The sequence below is a fragment of the Budorcas taxicolor genome, chromosome 14 (genome assembly GCF_023091745.1).
Source record: "Budorcas taxicolor isolate Tak-1 chromosome 14, Takin1.1, whole genome shotgun sequence".
Taxonomy (NCBI): Eukaryota; Metazoa; Chordata; class Mammalia; order Artiodactyla; family Bovidae; genus Budorcas; species Budorcas taxicolor.
In genome coordinates, this window is record NC_068923.1 from 64286993 (window position 1) to 64308132 (window position 21140).

The window sequence follows — 21140 nt, forward strand, 5'->3', positions numbered from 1 at the left end:
CTATGCATTGGTTTCCTATTATTGATGCAACAAATTACTGTAAACTTAGTAGTCTAAGCAACAGAAAATCACTATATTGCAGTCTGGAGGACTGAAGTTCAAAGTGAATTTAACTGGGCTGAACTCACTGTGTCAGCAGGACTGCATTTCTTATGGAGACTTTAGGAGAAAATCTGTTCCTTAGCTTTTCGAGCTTGTAGAAGCTGCTTGTCCTTCTTTGGCTTGTGTGCCTGTTCTAGCTTCACAGTCAGAAACTGCATCACTCAAAGCTCTGCTTTCACTGTCTCCTCTCCTACTCTATCTTTGATCCTCCTACCTTCCTTTGATAAGGACACTTGTGAATACTTTGGCCCATCCAGATAACCTAGGATAATTTCCTATTATTAAGATTTTAACTTAATCACATCTATAAAGTTCTTTTGTCATATAAGGTGATGTATTTAAATATTCCAAGGATTAAAGCCCCAGCAATTTTGGAGTGCCATAATTCATAGTATAATATCATATATACCATCATAGTCTGATTATAAGGCAAAATATGTTTTCAGACTTCTTTGTTGTTGTTGCAAAATCATTTGCCTTTTGTTTTCCCTGACAATCTTTCTTTCTTTTCTTAAAGATACTCTGAGCATTTAAAGTGTAGAATACTTTATTTTTACATCTTTAAACTAAGAAATAATGTTGAAAAACTATAGAATATTAGTTAACAACTGATTAATTACCAAATTACCCAGAAATTGTAGCACTACATATATTCTCAAGAGAAATACACATAAATGCTTACAAAACATGTAATATATGTGTATGGCAATATTATTTCATAAAGACTCAACTGGATAAAAAAGTCCACTAACAATAGAATGGATACATAAAGTATATTCATAAAATGGAATCCAATATAGCAATGAAAGTTAAGTTCCATACTACTGCTACAATAATACAAAGGTAATGTTGAGTTAAAGAAGCCAGAGGCAAAATAATTATATGATTTCATTTAGATAAAAGATTTAAGACCCAGAAAACAGATTTGTTTGATTAGAAGTCAGGCAGTGGTTGATATCCTTGGGACAGAGATAGTACTGAATCACAGGGAGCACAACTGACACTCAGTATTGCTTGCAGTGTTTTATTTCTTAATTTGAAACATGTATAATCAGTGATAATTCAGTAGCATATATACTTCTGTCTTGTATAGCAATCTGTATGGATAATGTAGTTCATTAAGTATATTTATTATCAAAAAACAAGATTATAATATTAGATTATAAAAATATATTATTTCATAAAAGTATTAATCAAGTATATTCTGGTTTATAATGATATATTGTTTTAAGAATGAGAATACCAAAAGCCTGAGGGTAAAAAGATGATTCCGCCCAATTCTAATAAAAGAAAGTTGTAGATTTATTACTATTAAATAAAATAAATTTTAAGATCAACTCATTTCAGAAACAGAGTGACAACAAAAGGTCTAGTTCACTGAGAAATATAATAATAATTTAAACTTACATATACCTAATAATGGAGCCCCCAAAGTATATTTTGAAATAGATGTATTTACAAAGAAAAATATAAAAACTTACAGTACTATTGGGAGATTTAAGCATATCTTTTTCACTGTCTAGTAACAGCATTTACAAATAGTACAGAGATTATCTGATTAAGATTAACAAATGTATCCAAAAGATATACTGAATACTGCAACTAGCCCCTGATATATACCTATTATGACAGGCAGAAAAATGATCTCACAATAATGTTCCCTCTGCAGTTGTGAATATGCTATATCATAAGATGAAAGAAGCTTTAAAAATGGAATTAAGATTACAGATATTATAATAGGAAGATATTTGAATTATCAATTTGGACACAAATCTAATTACATGAGCATTTAAAAGCAGAGAACTCTCCAACTAGATGTAGAAGAGTCAGAAAACTTCTTCCATCTGGAGACAGACGAGGGTGTGGCAGAGAGATGAGGTAGAAAGGGAAACTAAAGAATCTGAAGAATGAGAACCTGGACTGCCATTTCTCACTCTGGAGATGGATGAAGGTAGCCACAAATCAATAAATGCTTGCAATTTCTAAAAGCTGAGAATGACCCCAAGCCAATAGCCAGCAAGTTCCTTAGTTCTACAACTTCATGAAACTGACTTCTGGCAACAGCCCTCTGAATTTGGAAGTGGAAGCAGACATAACTTCAGAGTTTTCAGAAAGCAAAGCATCCAAGTTGACATCATGATTTCACCCTGTGAGACTATAAGCAGAGAATCAGTTAATCTACACCTACTTAGACACATGTAACTGTGAGATAATAATGTGTTAAGTATGTGTTAACTTGAATTAGGAATAGGAAAATAATATGCTGTCCTTTATAAGAAAACTAAGTACATAATCAAAAGTTCCAATATCTACCATAAAGAAAATTTGAATGAATTTTAAATTCATACAGAAAATGTTATCTGACTATAATACAAATGTAATACAAACACATTGGTAAAAAAAAAAAAAAAAAAATATATATATATATATATATATATATATACACACACTTAAAGAAATCCAAGTTTAAAATTTAAGAGATGTATTTCTAACCACAGAACAAAGAGGAAATCACAAAGGAATTTAGAAAAAAGTTCAAAAAAGTCCCTTTGGGGGCATAGTTTATGAAGCAAAAAGAGAAAAAAATAAAGCCAATGCTTATATGATCTAGAGAAATTGCTATGTGATTGTTCAAGACTGGATTCTTTTGTATTTAAAAAAGAAAATTTGGCCGCACAAATCAGAGTGTAGGATCCTAGTTCCTGACCAGGGATCAAACCCACTTCCCCTAAAGCAGAACCACCAAGTCTTAACCACTGGACTACCAGGAAAATCCCAAAAGTGGACTTTCATGAAGCTGTTGATGAAGACATACTGCATAAAGTACATAGAACCCAAATGTTCATCAACAGTGAGTGAATCAATTAATTCTGGTATATTTTTTGCAATAGATTCCTATATAATAGTGGTTCTCAAAATGTGAACCATGTATCCTTGAAAACTGAGAAATTTTCAGGGACTTCATAAGATTAAAACTATTTCTATAATACTGTTGAAAGAAAAGTGAAAGTGTTAGTTGCTCAGTCATGTCCCATTCTTTGTGACCCCATGATGGTTTATGGAATTCTTGAGGCAAGAATATTAGAGTGAGTAGCCATTCCCTTCTCCAGGGTATCTTCCTGACCTGGGTCTCCCGCACTGCAGGCAAATTCTTTACCATGTGAGCCACCAGGGAAGCCCCATAATACTACTGAGGCATTTTTCACTTTTTTTGTCTGTGTTGACATTTGCCCTCATGTACAATAGTAATGATGGGTATAAAACTGCTGGTGCATTAACAGAAGTCAGTAACTTCAAACTGTATTTGTAATTATTAGTCATTGTTTTCTTTACTGCCACACACTTGTAGTGCAAAAAAAAAAAAAAAGAAAAGAAACCGAGTTGTTCCTAAGAATGTTCCTGATAAAGCTATAACTAATTATTTTATTAAATGTCCATCCTGTAACACTCTTTTTAACAACCTCTGTGATAAAATGGAAAAAAAAAATGAAACAAACACAAAACTTCCTTATGCCTACCAAAATATGATGGTGGCTGGAGGAAAAACAGTTTGAGTTGTCAGCAGACTTAGCCACATTTTCCCATGGAACAACATTTTTATTTGAAAGAATGGCTAACAGGTAAACTATGGTTAGTCACACTTAGCCATTTGTTATCTATTTCCCCCGAGGCCTGGCGTGCTGCGATTCATGGGGTCCAAAGAGTCGGACATGACTGAGCGACTGAACTGAGCTGAACTGAACTTGCCCCTCCAAAAAAAGAAAAAGAACCTCACTTGTTACTTCAAGAAAAACAACTGGCAGATTTGCTGTCAATGATGAAATCTGAGTTTTCAATTAAAATCTTAAAATCTTAGAAAACTTTAATCTACAACTATAAGCTTTAGAACTTCACCAAATTTAAAGACTTTTCGGTTAGTTCAATAGAAATAAAAATAAAGGTGATTTTAAAGTATTTTATAGTGAAATAGATCAATATGTATCAATACTTGGAAGATCTCTAACTCAGTGAACCAATATATTTCAAATGACCAATGTATACATAATGTTAAAAATGCATGAGTAAATATAATCTATTACAATAGCAAGGTGAACCAAAGGAATTTAATGTTACAGAGTAAAAAAATGAATTGATTCAGTTTGAATTCAATATTATAACTGTCAAATTTTTGTGTAGTATCAAAGAAGAGTAACCATTTTTACATGCAAAAGTTATTAGAACACTCTTCCCTTTTAAAACTAAATATCTAACTGAAATTACATTACTTCATACCCATCAAACAAAATAATGTATTGCAAAATATTCAATAAAGGAGCAGATATGATAATCTAGCCATTTTCTACTAATAGGCCAAACATTAAAGAGATTTGCAAAAATAGAGTACAATGTATTCTCATTTTTTGTTTTGGAGAAAGCTATTTAATATTAAGATATTACTTATGTCAACATGTAATGGCCTTATTCTGGATATTTTAAAATAAAGTAATCAATGTACATTTTAAAATGTTTCTCATTTTTACTTAAATAGAGTAAATATTGATACATCAAACCCATAGTATCTCTGGGGTTCTTAGTAAATTTTTAGAGTAAATAAATCCGAGACAAACAAGAACTTATACTATTCAGAAATAAAAATGTATTGTAATTTCAGTACAGACTAATCCTGCCTATATAATGCTGGGCAAAAATAGCAAGTATATTAAAAAATAGTATAATTCTATTGCATAAAATTTTCAATTCTTACTCTTATATTAAGAATAAAAAATGGGAATGTGATGTAAAAGGCAATTCATAGCAAAAATTTTAAATAATTCATCACTAGTTTTAGAAAAATTACATCCCATGAATGTGCTTTTTCTTATTTTTAATTTTTCTTTTCTGGTTTATAAAGTGTCAATTGTAAATTACCTTTTATATAATTGAGCTTATAATTATATGCAATAAATTATTAGCAAAATAACTAGTGAATTATGGGCAAAATATCAGACAAATATTTGTTATGCAAAACTATGAATTATTAACCAAAAATAACTTGCAACTATTAGCTTTAATAGAACCTCCTAGAGTCTGTTAAAACAAAATCACTTTTCACTTGTGGACATTTCAGTTTCATAGTTTCATATTTATATCACATTTCTTCTTTCAATATCAAATTTCTCTAAATATTTCCCACTCTTTATATATATTTTAAACAATCAGGAAAATGATCTGGCAAAAATGTCTTCTAAATGTTGTTAAAATCAACAATTAAAATGCACACAGAAAATCCATAGCCTCATAACTTATTTCCTAAAGTCTGAATTGATCAATATCCTAATATAAATGATATATATAATAGATAGGATAAACAGTAATAATACACACACATAAATATGTTTATATATACTTATAGTAATTACTTTATATAAATGATATGTTCAAATCAATGTCATAAATTAATTCACACCACACACACACTTATACAAAACTTGGGGATCTGATAAAAATGACTTTTAATACTCTTTCAGTTCTATTAGGTAAAATGTCTATAACTAACAGTTAATTCCATTTATGTTTTAGGTTAACAGGATTCCATCTGCCACCACCAGTAACAAGTACCAAATCTGTATTCTCACTACGTTTGACCAGTGATTTTGCAGTTAGTGCTCATGGATTTAAAGTATACTATGAAGGTAAGTGATGGTAATATAAAAAGACCATTGCCCAACTTAATGTAATAAAACCAAAATTGTCCAGGGTAAAAATAGAAGAAAAATCACCAGGACAGAAGATACAGCTCATCATGTTATATCAAATCCTATACCAAGATTCACCTTCTCGATAATCATCAATACATAATACAAAGCTATACTTAGTATGCTTTAATGCTTCATTGCAATGTGCCTAGATGGACAAAAAGTTTTCCTTTAAAAATCTTAGGAGATGAAACCATGGCATCATTATAGGTTTTAACTTTAATGAAAGAGAACAAAACGGGTCAGTGAAAGGAAACTAGGCCTAATTTTAAGCCAGTCTTTCCAGTTCCACAGATCCATAATTCCTTAATCAAAAAAGAGGAAAACAAAGAAAACTTCAAAAAAATGGAAGTTTGAGACCATTAATAATCTTTATATTTCTTTATCCCATATAGTGTGCATACTCATGTTTCACGATACAAATATTGTTTGATAGGCTCTGATGATGGTGTTAGAAATGCATAGAATCTAGATTGTTTTCTCTTTTTGAAATGAAAAAAAAAATTCTGAAGGGAAAAATAAAATGTTCTCATGTATGTGCATGTGCTCAGTTATGTCCAGCTCTTTGCCACCCCATGGACCATCGCCCATCAGGTTCCTCTGTCCATGGGATTATCCAGGTGAGAATATTGGAGTGGGTTGCCATTTCCTCCTCCAGGAATGTGTTCTCAAGGGTTTATATATTGAGGTCATGTAGTTGTAATTTCTTCTGTGATTTGACAATAAAATTTCACATAGTTTAGGGAAGGGTATCTTTTTTACCCATAAGAGTAGCATGACAAAATTCAGCTCACCTCCCCAGGACCACATAACCAGAATATACCGCAGTAAATCTAGCATCATGGTAAAAGGTATACAAATATAGCAGAAGGGTGGTTACTTTTTAAAACACATAGTAATTCAAAATATAATATGTTTAAAGGGCACACTAGCAAAAAAAAACTCATATAAAATAGATTGATTTAGTATAAAGGTTAATAGTTTGCATGGGGGGGGGTGGTGTTTTAAGGTAAGAATTTCATCTAGTGCTTTCACCCTGGGAAAAAAAGTACTCTCTAGCAAACAATCAAGGAAAAATATTTTATCTTTTTGATGCCCTAAATAATGCCATATCACAGTAGTTATGAAGACAATTTTATACCTAATATATTTCTGAACTGTCTTTCTCTACCAAGGGAGAATGCATTCCATGACTTGATTCCTACATTGTAATAGTAATAATCATTATTTCTGAAGGTGCTTTCACAATAGCTGAATACTTTTATCTTGGCAACTTAATTCACACTTTTAAACACTATAAAACAAAGGTTTAATTTTAAGTGTAATTTTGGCAATATTGAAGAAGCTAGTAATACAATAATTTTATATTAAAGGCTCCATAATAGAGAACTTGAACTCGGCTCATCAAAGTATAAAGATATTTTAATATAGTTTATTCTTTCAGCAAGTACTAAGTATACTGAAATTGTAGAAACTTGGAAGATGAATTATAAAGTTGTCATACTTTCTGGTTTGACTATCAAGTTTCATGAAATAGTCTCAAAAATATTTTCATAGCTCTCCGTTGTTTCTACCTATACAACATTAAATTTCTGTCTTTTCTGCCTCAGTAAAAATGGATTCATATTTCTTCATGACATTTAAAATGTATGCATGGGAGATCCTGACTTAAAATATTAATATGAGGTACTAGGCAACCAAGTAGTATTGAGAGATTGGTTATCAAACTGCAGAACATCATCAGGTATTGATTTGTGATGGGAATCTTCTACCATGTAATATTAGTTTTCTGTGGCTACCATAGAAAACTGTAGCTAAAAAGTCCTGGTGGTCTCTGCTAGTCCTCTGCTCAGGGTTTCATATGGCTGAAATAAAAATGTCAGCTGGTTAGGCCCTTATCAGGATGCCCTGGAAAGTACCCATTGCCCACAGTTTCTAGAGGCCTCTCTCTTCCTTGCATGTAAGAACACATTTGTGAGCTAGTCACTAGTGCAATGAATCCTTTTCATACTTGAAATCTCTCTGACTTCCCTTTCTTAATTCATCTCTTTACTACCTTCTTTCCTCATTCATCTGTGACTTTAACTAGAGAAATTTCTCAGCTTCTAAAGGCCAATGTCATTAGATTAGCTTTGATTATCCAGGTAGACCCAATCTACCTATGTTCAAATCCGCAAGCATAATTCACATAAGCGTAATCCACACCTGAAGATCTTTCTGCAGGGTAATATTCACAGGTTCCAGTGATTCTGGGGTATGGCAGGGTACGTTGTGCTTGTGCATGTTCAGTTGCTTCAGTCATGTCTGATTCTTTGTGACCCTATGAACTATAGCCTACCAGGCTCCTCTGTCCAGGGAATTCTTCAGGCAAGAATATTGGAGTGGGTGGCCATGCCCTCTTCAAGGGGATCTTCCTGACTCAGGGACTGAACCTCCATCTCTTAAATCTCCTGCATTGGCAGGCAAGTTCTTTTCCACCAGTGACCCCTGGGAGGTTAAGATTCATTAATCCTACTCTATCACAAGCAATACTATGTAACATTTTACAGCGAGAGTAGCTACTAGTACTAGTTTATTTAACCACAGCCAATGACACTATCACGGAGAAGGCAATGGCACCCCACTCCAGTACTCTTGCCTGGAAAATCCCATGGACGGAGGAGCCTGGTAGGCTGCAGTCTATGGGGTCGCTAAGAGTTGGACATGACTGAGCGACTTCACTTTCACTTTTTCACTTTCATGCATTGGAGAAGGAAATGACAACCCACTCCAGTGTTCTTGCCTGGAGAATCCCAGGGACAGGGGGCCTGGTAGGCTGCTGTCTATGGGGTCACACAGAGTCGGACATGACTGAAGTGACTTAGCAGTAGCAGCAATGACACTATCAAGGCCCAACCGGTGTATTGTGAAGTTCAGAAAACCTGGTTTGAAATTTCAAAGCCTGTCCTCTAAATGTACACCTGTGCATGCATCATCAGAATGATCCTAATATCTGAATCTCATTTATCATTTCATCTCCCTTTACATAATCATTTTTTACACTAATTATTTTATCTTCTAAACTTTCCTGAGACATTGTTCTTGTGTACTAGAATTTATGAGATCTCTATTTATTAATGATATCTGTGCATTTATCTGTATTTTTCAAACTGCCAATACCAGACCACATACACTAGAATCATCTGGAGAATGTGTTAAAATGTAGGATTCTTGGCTTTAATAACATATCCTGAATCAGACTGTGGAGTGAAGCCCTGGAATATGCATTGCAATTGCAAATCCAATGCAGAATAATTGATAAATATAAGTCATCTGTGATTTTCACAGATTGTCTCTTTTGTTACAAACTTCTGTTGCCTTACTTCAGCCCATTTACTTTAAAACTGTAGAAGGTGATGTCCCTGCACAAATTTTGATTTAGTTTCAGAGCCCTTAACCATTTATCAGAAATACTTTTCTTTTAAACTTTTTGAAGTTGAAGCTGCGAGGTATTAAATTTCCCCATTAATATCTAGATGCATATATTTTTACTTTTCCTCATTACTGTCTATCATACATTTGAATTTCTTGTCATTATTTCTCAAAATTTGTTTCATAGAACTTTGTTTCCATGGGTTTCTTAAGGTTTATAAAAACAAACGAGTATAATAGTGTTCTGTGAAACAATAAGTTTGAAAAAAACAGTAGTGCATACTAAGTTGAATAGCCAAAGAACCATCTTCCAAAATCTGGTCTGGACAAAACTGGTAATATCTGTATTCTGTGGAGCACACAATCAAAATACTCTTTTGTCTTTTCAGATACGCCAATTAGTATTCAAAATATATTCTAGTTTTTGTTAAAAGTTAATTTTTACAATGGAATCCTTTTACATTTTAATCCTTTCACATTTTATATATTATATGAATTGGATAGTTTAATGTCTGGGAGAATCCCAATGCATACTGAATAATTTCAGTATGTGTCAATAATCCAATTTAACAAACAGAAATTAATATAAAAATTAAAAGTTTTGAAAACCACTTCAAACACAAGGTAGCTATTATGCCATAATGATTACTGATGTGTTATGACTAAGTAATTAAGAAATTACAAAGATAGAAGTCTCTGTTTTAGCAAATTTTTTATTAAATCATTTTAAAATTTTAATTCAGACATAAAAAATGTGTTATAATAACAGTACTACTACCATGTAACATGTACTGAGTGATTTCTTTGTGTCAGTCAAAGTGCTAAACATTTTACATGGATTTCTGTCAATCTAGAAAATTATGAAAAAAATTGTAATGACTAAGAATTACCGAATCAAAGCACTAACCTTAAGGTAAAAATATGCTTATGTGCCCTGGAGAAATAAACTATATACATTTTAGAGACTTACATTATATCTAAACTACAAACTAATTTCATAATAGTTAAACACATATGACCATATAGAATTTAGTGTAAAAGAGCATTACAAAAATAAGAATTACTGATAATGCTACACATTAAAATACTATGAAACAAAAAGTTGAAATATATTTTTAAATATATTAAATGTGACATATATATTCTGTGTCCCTTTTAAACAAATCACATACAGAATAATGTTTATACTATTTACCATTCTATTTTAGCTACCCATCACACATGTTTATTGAAAATATTTACTTGAAAATGTCAAAGGACTTCAGTGATTTTTAATTTTAGGTGTTATTTTTTATTCTTAAGCTTTAAAAATTTAAACTTCAGTAGCATGAACTTTAATGAAGATATTACAATAGAGAATGAAGTCAATTATGCTTCTAGCAAGAGAGCTGAACTGTAGCAAGAGAGATTTATACATTAAAATTATATATATTAAATAGTTTTCTAGGAATGAATACATTAGGTTAATAAAAGAAGTTAATGAATCATGACCTTAAATACTTTAAAGAATAAAGGAGATCATATTTTTGAAACATAACATAAGGAGATATATGTAGAAACTTTTTTTTTTGTCTCTTGGTCAAGTTCAAACATTTTGCTTAAAGTTCAATTCAGTCGCTCAGTCACGTCCGACTCTTTGCAACCCCATGAATCGCAGCACACCAGGCCTCCCTGTCCATCACCAACTCCAGAAGTTCACCCAAACTCATGTCCATCGAGTTGGTGATGCCATCCAGCCATCTCATCCTCTGGCGTCTCCTTCTCCTCCTGTACCCAGTCCCTCTCAGCATCAGGATCTTTTCCAATGAGTCAACTCGTCGCATGAGGTGGCCAAAGTACTGGAGTTTCAGCCTCAGCATCAGTTTTTCCAATGAACACCCAGGACTGGTCTCCTTTAGGATGGACTGGTTGGATCTCCTTAAAGTCCAAGGGACTCGCAAGAGTCTTCGCCAGCACCACAGTTCAAACGCATCAATTCTTCAGCGCTCAGCTTTCTTCACAGTCCAACTCTCAAATCCATACATGACCACTGGAAAAGACATAGCTTTGAATAGACAGACCTTTGTTGGCAAAGTAATATCTCCGCTTTTTAATATTCTATCTAGGTTGGTCATAACTAGTCCCTTAAATCTATTTCTCACCTCCACTGTATAATTTTGCCTTTAGGGTACCATTAAAGTGAAAGTGAAAGTTGCTCAGTCATGTCCAGCTGTTTGTGACCCAGGCCAGAATACCTGGGGATCTTCTCAACCCTGGGATTGAACCCAAGTCTCCTGCATTACAGGCCTATTCTTTAGCAGCTGAGCCACAAGGGAAGTCTGTGAAGACTGGCTATTTAGGTATTGAGATATCTTAATCTACTGCCAAGTTTACTGCTGCTGTTGCTGCTGCTAAGCCACTTCAGTCGTATCCGACTCTGTGCGACCCCAGAGACGGCAGGCCACCAAGTTCCCCCCTCCCTGGGATTCTCCAGGCAAGAACACTGGAGTAGGTGCCATTTCCTTTTCCAGTGTATGAACGTGAAAAGTGAAAATGAAGTGGCTCAGTCGTGTCCGACTCCTAGCGATCCCATGTACTGCAGCCTACCAGGCTCCTCCATCCATGGGGTTTTCCAGGCAAGAGTACTGGAGTGGGGTGCCATTGCCTTCTCCGGAGTAACTCCTCCCTCCTCCTTGGGTGGAGTCACAGGAAAAGGATGAGATTATCTTCCCATCTCCTCCCTCTATTGGTTGCTGCTGTTGCTGCTAAGTCCCTTCAGTGGTGTCCAACTCTGTGTGACCCCATAGATGGCAGCCCACTAGACTCCTCTGTCCCTGGGATTCTCTGGGCAAAAATACTGGAGTGGGTTGCCATTTCCTTCTCCAATACATGCAGGCATGCTGAGTCGCTTCAGTCATGTCCGACTCTGTGCGACCCCATGGACAGCAGCCCACCAGGCTCCTCTGTCCAAGGGATTCTCTAGGCAAGAATACTGGAGTGGGCTGCCATTGCCTTCTCCACGCTCTATTGGTATCAGCCCTGTGTTCCAGATTTTCTTGGTCTCATTAGCCACCAATGGCCAGGGGCAGGAGGAGGAGGCACAGCTGAACCATGGAGCTAGGATGAGGTCCTGTCTCCCTTACTTCCCTTTCATATCATCCCCTTTGCAGCCAGGTTCTCCCTCATTTTCCAGGGTCTAGCCTGGTGATACTGTTTTCCATGGCCTGCTCCTCCAGTGGTCCTCTCCTGTTTGGTCTGACACTATAGAAGGCAATTTCTCAGGTGGCCTTGAACTCCACAGCACATGATTTCTCATCTTTCATGGCTAGATTCATTGGATGTTCCATCTCTAGAATTTTTATCACTAGAAGTCTGACTCTTGGATGGTTTAGACTTCCAGATATCTAGTCCACCATGTTCTGCCAAAGTCCCTTCCCAAATGGCATAGTCCTCTGAGAAGTTTAACTCTCATGACCAAGCTTTTTGGCAATCAGGTTCTGTTTGATCTGGCCCTCTGGGAGACCTGTCTTCAATGCTCAGATCCTCATGGAGTGTCGGCAGGTGTGTCCTGGCCTTTCTGGAACAGTGACCATAGGTTTGAGGTCTTTGGAGGTCTGGCCCTTTCAGAAGTTTAGTCAGTTGCCGGCAGTCCCTCCAAAGGTCTGTTCTCCACAATCTGGCTCTTTGGTGAGCCTCTTCTCTTTAACCTGTTTAGCTGATGATGTGGGTGGCTGTGCACAGGTCCCTGTACTTGGCCCCAGCAGTGGTTTTGTCTGTAGTGGCCAGTGACCTTCTAGCTAGGTCATGAGTGCCTTCTCACTCTTGCATCTATTTATGTAAATAAAGTATAGTTGGTTTACAGTATTATATTAGTTTCAGGTGTACAACATATTAAGTGAATATTTTTATAGAATGTATCAACTTAAAGTTATTACAAAACAATGGCTGTATTCTCTTTCAAGTTGAAAGTGTTAAAAAATCCCAATCTAGAGAATTACAAAAATTAGCCTTTTCCCTAAATATCATCTTCATAATGGAATTAAAAGGCACAGTGTTATAATTACTATGTGAATTTGGCTAGGTGTATATAAGAATTTATTAATTTGAAGTTTACTTCTATTATCCAGGAAGATACACATTTTCATTTTATTCACAATAAAACCTGAACAGTACTATTAAACTATGTTTTTCAATAGTAAGCAATACCATTTTGAATATTTCTCATTTCTGCACAGTATAGCACATACATCAGATCTCCACCCTTATTTCTTAACACTGTTTGCCTCAACTCATAAAATGGTCACATGAAGATGTATTAAATTTCTACATATACTATGTTATTTTAACTATTTTTCCTTAAATCTCTACCTCTTCTTGCCTGGCTCACTTATTTCTTATTTTTCTAGGCTTTGTGCAGACCTTAATTACCTTTGGAAAGTCATTTATGGAATCCAGCAATCTTTCTCTACATGCTCAGATATGAACACATTTTGTCATTACACTACATTCTGCCATTTAAAAACTTTTTGTTCACACTATTCTGTGAGAAGCTGGAGGGTATAGAACCTTTTACCTATTTTGTAAATTGCCCCCTATTTTAGTACACTATCCTGGCACACTGCACAATACTTATTAAATTCAACATACAGGATTATCTGCAGTTCCTGGGGTCACAAAGAGTCAGACATGACTGAATGACTGAACTGAACTGACTGACAGGATTATTTAATAATTTAATCAGTAATGAGGAAAGATTTAATACATATCCCACTTCCCTGGTGGCTCAGTGGTAAAGAATCTGCCTGCAATGCAAGACACTTGGGTTTGATCCCTGGGTTGGGAAGATCCCCTGGAGAAGGGAATGGCTACCCAGTTTTCTTGCCTGGAGAATTCCATGGACAGAGGTGTTTGGTGGGGTAGAGTCCATGGGGTCACAAAGAGTCTGACATGATTGAGCACAGACATTTTCACTTTCACCTTCCACTTACAAAAGTTTAAAACTCAAGTGAATATGTTAATAGGTGAATGTGGGCTATGTTTAATCACAGATACTTACATTAAATTAACAAGGTTTAGGAAAAATTTTGGTCTTTTATTTGAGAAAAGCCATAAATTATAATTAAAGTTGCTTTTACTTTCTATGGATATTTTTCTTTGCTTTAAAATCTTTACCTTCTTGAAATAAATAGTTTCTTTATGAAGCATTTAAAAATGCAAAATTGCTCATGTGGCTTAAAAAGAAAAACAAACTAAAAAAAAAAAATTTGTAAAGCCAGTGACATATGACCTACTTAATCTTTGTGCTTCATATGGATAAGATGGGATGGAATTCAAGATTGTATTTTATTTTCCAAAAATAAGATGATTAAACATAGTATGTAATCTCATTTCACAATAAATTTTCTCTTTTTATATATGCTGCTAAATGTGTCATATCTGTCAACTGCTTTAATTTATCATTTTGATATGTGCTAGAATGAAGTTTGAGACAGTGATTAATTTAAGATTCTAATTATATGTCAAGATATTTTTGTGTTTTGTACACTCAAAGACCATACATTGTGATGTTATTAAAACTGATAGCATAGAACTCACCATTTAAAAGAAAAGTATACTATGAGTTTGGTTAAGAACTTCATTTTAGATTTATCTTGATTCCTCAACAAAATGTAAAAGGTTAAAAAATATAATTTTATGTTTATTATTTGACTATAAGCATGATGGCATTAAATTAAACTTGAAATGGTTTCTTCCCTATACAAATAATTATGCTCTTTTACAGAATACCATTTAATATGATAAATAAACACAAGTAAAATAAAATGTGCAAATCAAATATTTCAATAAAAATAATAAACAGCATCCAATGGATATATGTTCTATATTAGATAAAAATATTTTTTTCTGCATGGAGAAATAATTATGTCATCAAATCTTATTTTTAGTACTTGTTATACAAGTCTTATCTTTGAGTGCATTTTTAATAATTTCCCCCATACCACATAAGACAACATAGTTTATCCCAATAAAATTTATACTTTTCCTATATAGTGTGATATGTTATCTTGTCTGGAATATTCTTTAGGTTTTTTTTTTCTTTAATATGAACTGACCTCAAGGCATTGATTGTTGGACTCTTAGTATTAGTCAGAGAACTAAATGTTCCTCAGTTATTGTTCTTTCATCTAATTATTAAATTAATGATGATATTTCCAACTATGTAGTTAAGATTATTCAGTATTTCTAAATATATACTTATTTTTCTTCATTTTCATTTGTATATATAATTATTTTGGTTATCTTTCATCTTTGAAGGTGCTTATCAATACTTTTGGTCCTTATACTATGCTTAAAACTGAAGATTTTATTTCTCATCTTGCAGCATGCTCTTTTGGTCATAACTGTCAAGCACTAGCTATCATTTGCTACGTTTTATACAATACTTTATTGTGCTTTGCTATATAGACATATCATACACACTTATTTCTCATAAGGATATTAAAAGGATTTTTCCACAAAATGATCCTTCCTATCTATATTGGTTTTATATTACCACATAATAAATTACCACCATTTAACAAACTAACACAAGTTATAATCTCATAGTCCTATAGATGAGAAGTCTGGGAGGGGTCAGCTGGGTTCTTAGCTTAGATCTCACAAATCTGCAGTCAGGGTGTTGGCTAACACTGTTATTACACCTAAGACCAGGATCCTATTCCAAGTTTACTAGTTGCTGGTAGAATGTATTTTCTTGCCAGTGGTATGATTAAGGTTCCTATTTCTTACCAGTGATTGATCAGGAATTTTAGATTTTATAGGCTTCTTGTGGTTCTTTACCACCCAAAGACAGTTTACACGGCTTTCTTCTTACTTAGATAGACTGCTTTTCTCACAGTTTCTCTTTAGTTGGTTAACAAAGAAGCCTTGTCATATAGCAGTCACAGGAGAGGCTGCCCTGTCAACACAGCCAAATAATGTAACCTTTTGAAGGGCGGTAACCATTCCATCATATCCATAGGTTCCACCAGCACTCATGTGGAGGGTATGGGAATCTTGGAGCCCATCTTAGAATTCTGCCTAGCATATCATGTTGAGAGATTTATTTAGGTAATTGTTCAAAATGGGATAGAAAATACAAGAAGAGAAAGAACAGAAAGTTAAAAGATTTATTTTATCATTTGAGAACTATCTTTAGCTGAAAAGAGATATGGTTAATATGGTTTTTATATTTTTTCTCTTCACTTTGGTTAATTGATTTATTTTAAATTATTATGTAGCACATCACTATATTCTATTGCATAAGTTAATTATAACCTTATAGTATGCTTCAGATGTTTTTTAAGATAATTATAATTTAATATGAATTTATTTTGTAAATAGCATATCTTTTTTCTTAGTAAGAAATATAAGATAATGGAAAAAAAAAACTTACAAGGTCTAGTACTTAAGGCTTCCTTTATCACTCAGATGCTGTGAGGCTCAGTTCTTCATAATGTGAGTAATATAATACTAATTCTACAAGGTTGTTTGGAAGATCAAGGGAGTTAATGATCAATATTCAAAGAGCAGTGCCTGATACTTAAGTAGCACTTAATAAATATTAGCTGGTATCTTTGCTTTTCTGGGTCTTCCCTGATAGCTCAGTCAGTAAAGAATCTGCCTGCAGTGCCGGAGACATGGGTTTGAGCCCTGGATCATGAGGATCCCCTGGAGAAGGAAATGGCAACCCACTCCAGTACCCTCGCCTGGAAAATCCCATGGACAGAGAAAGCTGGTGGGCTGCACTCCAGGTTGAAAAGAGTTGGGAATGACTGAGAAACTAACACTGAGGAACTGAGGAACTTGCTTTTCTACCATATATATACACTATTATATATTCAGTTCAGTTCAGTTCAGTTCAGTTGCTCAGTCGTGTCCTACTCTCTGCGACTCCATGAATCGCAGCACGCCAGGCCTCCCTATCCATCACCAACTCCCGGAGTTCACTCAGATTCACGTCCATCGAGTCAGTGATGCCATCCAGCCATCTCATCCTCGGTCGTCTCCTTCTCCTCCTGCCCTCAATCCCTCCCAGCATCAGAGTCTTTTCCAATGAGTCAACTCTTCGCATGAGGTGGCCAAAGTACTGGAGTTTCCGCTTTAGCATCATTCCTTCCAAAGAAATCCCAAGGCTGATCTCCTTTAGAATGGATTGGCTGGATATTGGTAACATTAATACATATTCATATATATTATAAAGTTTGGTCATGTCATATAAACGCTGAATTTCCATTTTCTCAAAAGGAACAGTATATCTAGCTATTTGTTTTGTCTTTCTTAAAGTGTTGTTCAAATAAGAAAATGGATGTGACAATTTAACCAAGTGTTATCTGGGCTAAAGAAGTTAGGAAATAGATAGGGTTTCCTAGGAATTATAGAGCTGCCAGTGGGGTGATCCATTTTCAGTGTGAACCAAAGGAAGAAATGACAGTTTTCACAGACATGTGCTATGCTTTCCCAAGGACAAAGCTCAAACTCCTGACAGGGCTAAGTAATCCACTTAAGAGTTGCAGCTCAGAGCTAACAGGTCAGTGCTAGAGACAGAAACTGGAGCATGACAAGGCAGTCAGTTTAACCAGTTTGAAAAAGATGATGCAATAAAAGAATGCCAAGTTTAGTATAGAAAATAATTGAATAATACTTGTTACATAAATATAGACCTTTAAGCAAGCATATAAACAAAAATTCATAAAACATGCACAAATAATCATAAGGGCCCTGAAACAAAGAACAAGCATCTTCATAAAAACTTTGTTACTAGAAGAGGTGATGTTGTTGTTCAGTTGCCCAGTTATGTCCAACTCTTTGTGACCCCATGGACTGCAGCATGCCAGGCCTCCTTGTCCCTCTCCATCTCCTGGAGTTGGCCCAAGTTCATGCCGTCTCATCCTCTAACACCCTCTTATCCTTCTGCCCTTAATCTTACCAGCATCAGGGATTTCTCCAGTGAGTTGCCTGTTTGCATTAGATACTGGAGCTTCAGCTTGAGCATCAGTCTTTTCAATAAATATTCAGGGTTGATTTCCCTTAAGAAAATCTCCTTTGATCTCCTTGTTTTCCAAGGGACTTTCAGGAGTCTTCTCTAGCACCACAATGTGAAGGCATATATTCTTTGGCACTCTACCTAAAGAAAAGGTGATATCTACAATCAAAAGTAACAATAGGTGCAAATTGAAAGCTCTTGGTCATTTTGATTAAGTATAATTATTTCTTCTTAGTGACAAAGAAATAACAGAAACTACTAATCCATCTTTAAAAAATCTTAAATTCTATGTGGATCAAGAGGCAACAGTTAGAACCCTATAAGGAACAATTGATTGGTTCAGGATTGAGAAAGGAGGATGACAGGGCTTTCTGTTATCACCCTGTTTATTTAGGCTGTACACTGAGCACATCATGAGAAATGCTGGATTGGATGAGTTGCAAACTAGAATCAAGATAGGTGGGAGAAGCATGAACAACCTCAGATATGGGGATGATACCACACTAATGGCAGAAAGTAAAGAAAAACTAAAGAACCTTTTGATGAAGGTAAAGGAGGAGAGTGAAAAAACTGGCTTAAGTATTATTTACTAAGTATTAGTAAATCTAAGATTACGGCATCTAGCCTCATTTTTTCAAGGCAAATAGAAGGGGAAAATGTGGAAGTAACGACAAATTTTCTCTTGTTCGGCTCTAAAATCACTGAAGATAGTGAATACAGCCATGAAATCAGAATAAGACTGCTTTTTGGCAGGAAAGCTATGGCAAACATAGTGTGTTGAAAAGCAGAGACATTACCCTGCTGACAAAGGTCTGTATAGTTAAGACTATGGCCTTCCCAGTGGTCATGTATGGTTGTGAGAGCTGGATCAAAAAGAAGGGGGAATACCAAAGAATTGATGCCTTCGAACTGTGGTGCTGGAGAAGAGTCCTGAAAGTCCCTTGGAAAGCAAGGAGATCAATCCAGTCAATCTTAAAGGAAATAAACCCTGAACACTCATTGAAAAGACTGAGACTGAAGCTGAAGTTCCAGTGTTTTGGTCATTTGATGTAAACAGCCAACTCATTGGAAAAGTCCCTGATGCTGGGAAAGTTTGAGGGCAGAAGGATAAGAGAGCATCAAAGGATGATATGGCTAGATGGCATCACCAGCGCAATGGACATGAATCTGGGCCAACTCCAGGAGATGGTAAGGGACAGGGAGGACTGGTGTGCTGCAGTCCATGGGGTTGCAAAGAGTTGGACACGACTGGGTGACTGAACCACAAGAACAACATAGTTCTGTGTTGAGCATTAGTTGCTCAGTTGTGTCCAACTCTTTGCAACCCCATGGACTGCAGCACACCAGGCCCCTCTGTCCATGGGATTTTCCAGGCAAAGACACTGGAGTGGGTGGCCATTTTGTATCTACAAATTGCTAAGAACTGTAATGGTTCTGACATTTTATCCTACTTGAAATTTAACCAGTAAACCTGCCACAGTTTCATGGGTGCTGGTAGAAGACACAAAATTGCTGAGCCAGGGACAAAGGACTGTATTATATACAGCAACAAAAATAGAGTATCAGCAAGTATTCAGGTTCAAGGAGCCTCAGTTCTCACAGGACAATGAAAAGAAGGTCAGGTGATGCCCATATACACAGTGGGCTGTGTACAGGAGAGGAACTCTGAGTTTAGGGAAATAGGATTTTATGTAATAGTAAGTAAACAGGCCTTTGCTCTGGAGTAAAGTAATATTTTCATATTGCTGTTGAGCAGAAAGAGCTAGTACCTCAGCTTATAACATGTGGAAAACATGAGAGGCATCTGGAGTTTTGTTTCCCAATGCATGTGTAGAGTGTTCTACACGGACAGCATCTGAATTCAATAAATGTTAGATGATTTTCAATCACATTAAAAAATTCCAAACGAAAGTTGCTGCTGCTGCTGCTAAGTCGCTTCAATCGTGTCCGACTCTGTGCGACTCAACAGACAACGGCCCATCAGGATCCCCCGTCCCTGGGATTCTCCAGGCAAGAACGCTGGAGTGGGTTGTCATTTCCTTCTCCAATGCATGAAAGTGAAAAGTGAAAGTGAAGTTGCTCAGTCATGTCTGACTCTTAGCGACCCCATGGACTGCAGCCTACCAGGCTCCTCTGTCCATAGTATTTTCCAGGCAAGAGTACTGGAGTGGGGTGCCATTGCCTTCTCCGAAATGAAAGTTATCTCTGTGTATTATTATATGAAGATCCTTACATAGATGCATGCTAATCTAAATTTTTAACATTTTTATCAGCAATAGTTAGTGTTGTTTTTAAAAGTACTTAAGCCACAATATTCTATATATACTTTTGGATAATTTTGTAAATATTATCTGAAAATAATGAGTGTTCTTTCTTTCCTTTTTTTCCATCCTATAAAGGGTGTTTGTTAAACTCTCTTTCAGTAGTGTGGGATATACCTCTCCATCATGATTTCAAAAGGACTTCTCTATCTATATTTATTTGTAAAATCAGTCTCCCATTTCTCTCTCTCTCTTTTTTTTTTTATACTATTTTATGTTTGTTTTGTGCTTCCCAGGTGACTCAGTGGTAAAGAATCCGCCTACAATGCAGGAGACACAGGTTCGATCCCTGCGTCAGGAAGATCCCCTGGAGAAGGAAATGACAACCCACTCCAATATTCTTGCCTAGGAAATTTCATGGACAGAGAAGCCTGGAGCGCTATAGTCCATGGGGTTGCAAAAGAGTCAGACACAACTCAGTGACTAAATAACAATGTTTTATACTAGGGTAATACTAGTTCATATGATGCCTTCAGTATATTTTCCTTTTGCAGTTATCAAAACATGAATCCCAGATGACTATAAATAATTAAATTTTAAAATGAAGCAATATAGCAGAATATTATT

General features: G+C 35.3%; 1 protein-coding gene across 1 annotated transcript in view; it reads left to right on the forward strand.

The window, feature by feature from the left end:
* Nucleotides 1–21140, forward strand: part of CSMD3 (CUB and Sushi multiple domains 3) — a 1391498-nt gene that overhangs the window by 209024 nt on the left and 1161334 nt on the right. Inside the window, exon 3 of the mRNA XM_052651435.1 lies at nucleotides 5662–5774. Within this exon, the coding sequence (XP_052507395.1) occupies nucleotides 5662–5774 (113 nt within the window). The remainder of the gene's footprint in view (nucleotides 1–5661; nucleotides 5775–21140) is intronic.